Source organism: Populus trichocarpa, chromosome 1 (genome assembly GCF_000002775.5).
Source record: "Populus trichocarpa isolate Nisqually-1 chromosome 1, P.trichocarpa_v4.1, whole genome shotgun sequence".
NCBI lineage: Eukaryota > Viridiplantae > Streptophyta > Magnoliopsida > Malpighiales > Salicaceae > Populus > Populus trichocarpa.
Window position 1 is genome coordinate 28,676,991 of NC_037285.2, and position 5,405 is coordinate 28,682,395.

A 5,405-nucleotide genomic window follows, 5' to 3' on the forward strand; every position below is an offset into this window, starting at 1 on the left:
CAATTTTTATCCTAAAAAACATATGAAAAATAACATACACAACTCCATAGACCTATTTGTGCCCTTACAGAAGCTAAACAAAATGTTAAAATATTTTTTTTTTACAAATGTTATCTCTACATATCTATTAAAAAAGTTAAAACTAGCAAAGTGGGACCAACAAAAAAATAAACCAATTAAACATAGCTATGAAAAAAAAATAACACGAAAATTATTAAAAAAAATAGAACACTTATTTATTTCGCTCTAATACAATTGGTTTTTCAAATAGTTTTTTTCATTGGAATATATATAATAAAAAAATATTTATATAATTTAAAATAGTATTTTATCAATTTACCATTTTAAAATAGCATCTCGCATGGGATGCTCTTAACATTTATTATCTATCTTGATTTTCTTTGCATAGCAAAGACAAGCAACCCCATTCATTCAATACCCCATATTTCGGCTGTATCCTCTTTGGCGGTTCTAACAAGTACATAGTGAATAACAAGGTATGAATGCGAGGTTAATGAATAAATTTAAGAGAGACAAAATCAATTATAATCTGGCCCTGAGAGTACTGGATCCCAGATTATTTTCGAATATGTTGTGGTCAAAAGCAATGAAGAAAATCAAGAGAGATAAAATTAGAAGAGTAGGATCAATGCTTGTTCGAAAAAATCCAATGTAGAAAACAGCTAGGCCCCTCAGGATGGTGGTAAAAATACCTCAGGAGATGGCATCCAAAGTCCAAAGATTCCCTTGAATCTTCATATTTACTTTCACAGAATCCAATTTATTGGGCATTACATGACGTGCAGCACAATGAATCTTATCTCCATCTGGGCCAATTCGTTCTTGCCAAACTCTCAAAACCCAGATCAAGAACAGTCTAGTTCTGCACTTATTTGGACTCCTACCTCCAAATATATTCGCATTGGGCTTCACAATCGTTGCCCAGTCCATCTTAGCACCGCCCCCCTCCCCTTCCTGCCTCCCAGTCCAAAGAACCATCAACTGCAAGGTCTGCAAACTTGAGATCTCTGTCTCCCTCACTTCTTCACGTCCGAACATCTCAAACACGGAAACTGAAAAACCCTCAGTAAACCCCTACAATGCCCCTTCCTTCCCTCAATCTCAAATCTTAAAAGCATAGCAAATGGTAGGCCCACCAAGACACTTACTTCTTCCCATCATTCTCACCTCCATTGGTGCCGTCATCCTGTTCTCCCTCCACCAATCCACTCACCCCATCCCTAACCCTGATTTCATCCCAATCAACACCTTAATCAAGACCCCAAATCCCCAATTCACTCCTCAAGATTTCACGTTCCTAATCAAAGTTCTTGCCTTCAACCGCCTAGACTCACTCTCCAGGTGCCTTAACTCCCTCTCCGCCGCCAACTACGGCGGAGACACTGTCCATCTCCACATCCACATTGACCACTTTGCTCTCACCAATGAACCCATCAACGTTATAGATAAAAAACTTGAGGAATCGCGAAAAGTTTTGAACTTTATTGATGGGTTTGATTGGAAATTTGGAAACAAAGTGGTGCATTATAGGACTAATAATGTTGGGTTGCAAGCTCAATGGCTAGAAGCTTGGTGGCCAAGTTCAGATCATGAATTTGCGTTTATTGTGGAGGATGATTTGGAAGTTTCGCCGCTGTTTTATAAATTTGTGAGGGGTTTGATTGTTAATTACTATTACAATGCGTCGAATTTTAGTCCTTCTGTCTATGGCGCTTCACTTCAGCGTCCAAGGTTTGTCCCAGGTACTATTTTCTTCTGTTTCATGTCTTTTTTGATTTGTTAGACTGGAAGTTTTAATGTTTAATGTTGGGGCTTACAGTTTTTTTGTTTGTTTTATCGGATTTTACGGTGATGTAGTGATGCTCGTTGCTTTAGAACTAGTGTGTAAGGCCTTGCATTATGTTAAAAGTGAACTTTGAGGGATAGTGAGTTAATTGCTAGGCTGAAATCTTTTCAATATTTTGCTTATGGCTGAAATTTATGTTGATCGAATGCGAGCTTTAAAAAAATTAAATTTGTATCTGCAATTGCATAAGCATATGTGAAGCAAGCTGATCCATACATTTCCAAGCTAAGTTTTTTCGCTGATTCCAGTATGATGTCTATGAATTACAATGACATCTAAACCAAGACGCATTTGTTTTGTTGTTGGTAGAATGTGCAATATGCAATTTTCTTCTTCTCTTAGTTGAGCATTCTTATAAAAATCGTGTTGATTCTACAACCCTATTACTTACCCTTGGCCAGATTTTTCTTTTTTATCCTTTGGAGAGTGGTTTTGATCGATCTGGTTGCTGGTTACAGGTAAACATGGAAACAAAATACATTTGGATAGTGAAACACATCTTTTCTTGTACCAATTGGTTGGTACTTGGGGTCAGATTCTCTTTCCGAAACCTTGGAAAGAGTTTAGGTTGTGGTATGATCTGCACAAGTCCAAGGGCATCAAGCCATTTCTTGATGGAATGGTAATCTTATGACATCCCCCCCCCCCCCCCCTCCCTTCACGTTTGCTGGTTGAATTTTTTTTCTCTGTCTAAATCTAATATCATGCAGGTGACTAATGGGTGGTACAAAAGGATGGGAGAAAGAATCTGGACTCCTTGGTTCATTAAATTCATCTACTCTAGAGGTTATTTTAATATCTACACAAATTTTCAGCATGAGAGAGCACTCAGTGTCTCTCACAGGGATGCTGGTGTTAACTATGGGAAAACTGCTGGGCCTGACTCCCAATTATTGGACGGAAGTTCTCTTGACTTCAACTTACTGGAAATGCAACCACTGAGTAATCTGAAATGGTATGATTACTGCTTTAGAGAAGTTCTTTCTGGAAGGATTGGAAGGACCTTGGATGAAGTTGGGTCTATTCTTCGGACTGTGCAGAAAGATCGGAGTGTTCTGCTTGTGACTATATTTGGGGAATCAGGCACAATCACGAGGAACATGCTTTGCCACTTGGAGAGGCTAAATATAAGGAACTATATATTGATAGGCCCTGGGTCTGACTTTCTATTTGATCTTGCTAGAAGAGGGCATCCTGTGATTGATGCTGACCAGTTTTTCAATTATCTCAGAGCACAGAGAGTAATGGGATTTCAACACTCCAGTGCAGAGCTGATGAAGAACGTTTTAGTGAATGGTTATGTAATCAAGAAGTGTTTAGAAGATGGGTATGATTCTTTGACAGTGGATGCAAACGTGCTTTTCCTCAGTAAAGTTCAAGAGTTCATTAATCCTTCCAGTGACATGTGTGCTGGGAAGAGCTTGGGATTTTTCTTTGTTAGGAGCTCTTCTTCTGCTCAAGAAATTTGGGCTGATCTCCTGAAGAAGGTAGCTGCCACAATAGGTAAGGGTTCGTTACAGGGAGAGAGCACAAATTTTGTATACATTGTGGTGAAATTCTTGGAACAGAATGGTGCAGGAATTCTCAGGGTTGATGAGGCAAGCATTGGCATCCAGATTCGTGCCAATGCTTTTAACCAATCATCTTTGGAGGCTGGGAAGAAAATGGTTTATTGGTCTACAGACACAAGTTTGGATTTGATTCAAAGGCGGCTTCAAGAATTGAGTTTGTGGGTTGTAGATGGTGACTCTTCTTGCACTGCTGTTGTTTGTCATGTGTCATAGCATTTAGTGCTGGACAGATTTTGTTTAACCGATTTTCTTTGTACAATACGTTGAAATATTACTGATATTCTTTTGCACGCATTTCATACCAAATGTAACCTCTATTGTATTATAAATTTTTGGAAAAATTAAAAGAAAGAAATTGGCCATGGAGAAACATCGCAGCTCCAAACTTATCTGCACTGGAATATTGCAAGTGTAATGATGGTTTTATTACTTAATCTAAAAAATTTAACATTAATTATCAAGAATAATATTTATTATTATTATTATTATATTAGCTTAGAGATAATTTGTTATTCGAATAAATATAAAATAAATAAAAATACAAGAAAAATAGGTATTTGTACAACACTGAGAGGAGCTTGTGCAACATCGAGAGGCGCTTGAAAAGTATTCATGCACTATGGGCAACCAGTGCGAGGTCTTTTAGCATCCAAAAATATATTTCTGTCATGTCATTGTGTTTTCTTTCATGTGGAGCGGCATATATCGACATTGATGATCTAGTTTGTTGTCAGGAACTTTTCTTCTTTTTTTTTTTTACTCTTTGTTCCCATGAAAATTTTAACTTTACCTTCTTTTTTATTGATATTTTAACTTCAGTTTTTATTTTTTATTTTTTATTTTTTGTTATTGGCTCTTTTGTAGAAGTTTCATTTGCTTTCAATTTTGTTATTCAATTTCAATTTACTAAATATTATATTTTTCAATTTGATCCTTATTTATTTGATTTCTATTTTTTTTTCTTGATCATTTTGTAAAAGTTTTATTGGTTTTTAATTTTATTATTTAATTCAAATTGATGGTATTATATTTTTCAATGTGACCCTCATGTAAAAATTATTATTCTTTTTAATTTCATTCTTCAATCAAATATAATATTTATTTTATATTTCAATTTTGATATTCATTCTTTTAATTGTTATTTTTTTTAATCTTTTCATATAATTAAAATTATTTTTTCAATTTCATCCTTCAGTATTTGACTATTTAAGAATTAGACTTCATGGTTTTTTCATATAAGATACTTCAAGTCTAATAATCCAGATCATAGGTATGAAAAGTTAACACGAGTTTTTTTTTTAAAGAAAACTGTATAATTCTTTTTTATTTTTTTATCAGGTTATTCTAATCTCATGATCTAAACCGCGTGTTTAATAAAATATCTCAGATTGGTTAAGTTCTAATTAGTGATTACCAGATTACAAACTTGTCATTCCGCTATAAACATGTTTTTCATTTATATAAGCAGATTGCATATAAAATTTATTCCACAATAATTTTAGCAAAATATATTTTTTAAAAAAAAAACTACAACTAAAATTATCTATTTTCAAAATATTTTTTTAAACTATAAGTCTATAACCACAAAAATTAGCAAAGTATCATCACACATTACATCCAAAACCGAAAGGGAGCTATAATGCTTTTAAGGGTTGTGCTTGTGCACATTCGATTTGCAAACATTGGATAATGAATTAAGAAATCTGCAAATCGAAGACCTGAATCAGCACCCACCATTCTCTCTCCAGATACAAAAGCATGAGCCTCGTCATCAATCTGAACCCAGCTGCAACCGGGATTTTTCTTTGCACCCCTTGATTCCATCAGCTCCCTTGCCTGGTTTGCCACGTCACATTTTCCAGCTTCTGCCTCCATGTTTGAAAGAATGCTTGGGTTTCAACTTAAATAAATGCTCAGTCGCCCGACGAGCCAATTCAATTTTCCCACGTATTCAGCATGCCCCAAGC

At 35.3% G+C, this 5,405-nt stretch overlaps 1 protein-coding gene across 1 annotated transcript; it reads left to right on the plus strand.

Moving 5' to 3' along the window:
* The first annotated feature begins 677 nt into the window (after window positions 1-677).
* On the plus strand, window positions 678-3,808 carry LOC7463874 (uncharacterized). Its single transcript, XM_002298417.4, has 3 exons — window positions 678-1,763; window positions 2,326-2,489; window positions 2,578-3,808. Exons 1-3 carry the CDS (start codon window positions 1,145-1,147, stop codon window positions 3,649-3,651), a joined length of 1,857 nt encoding a protein of 618 aa, XP_002298453.4. The 5' UTR covers window positions 678-1,144; the 3' UTR covers window positions 3,652-3,808.
* The last annotated feature ends 1,597 nt before the right edge of the window (window positions 3,809-5,405 follow it).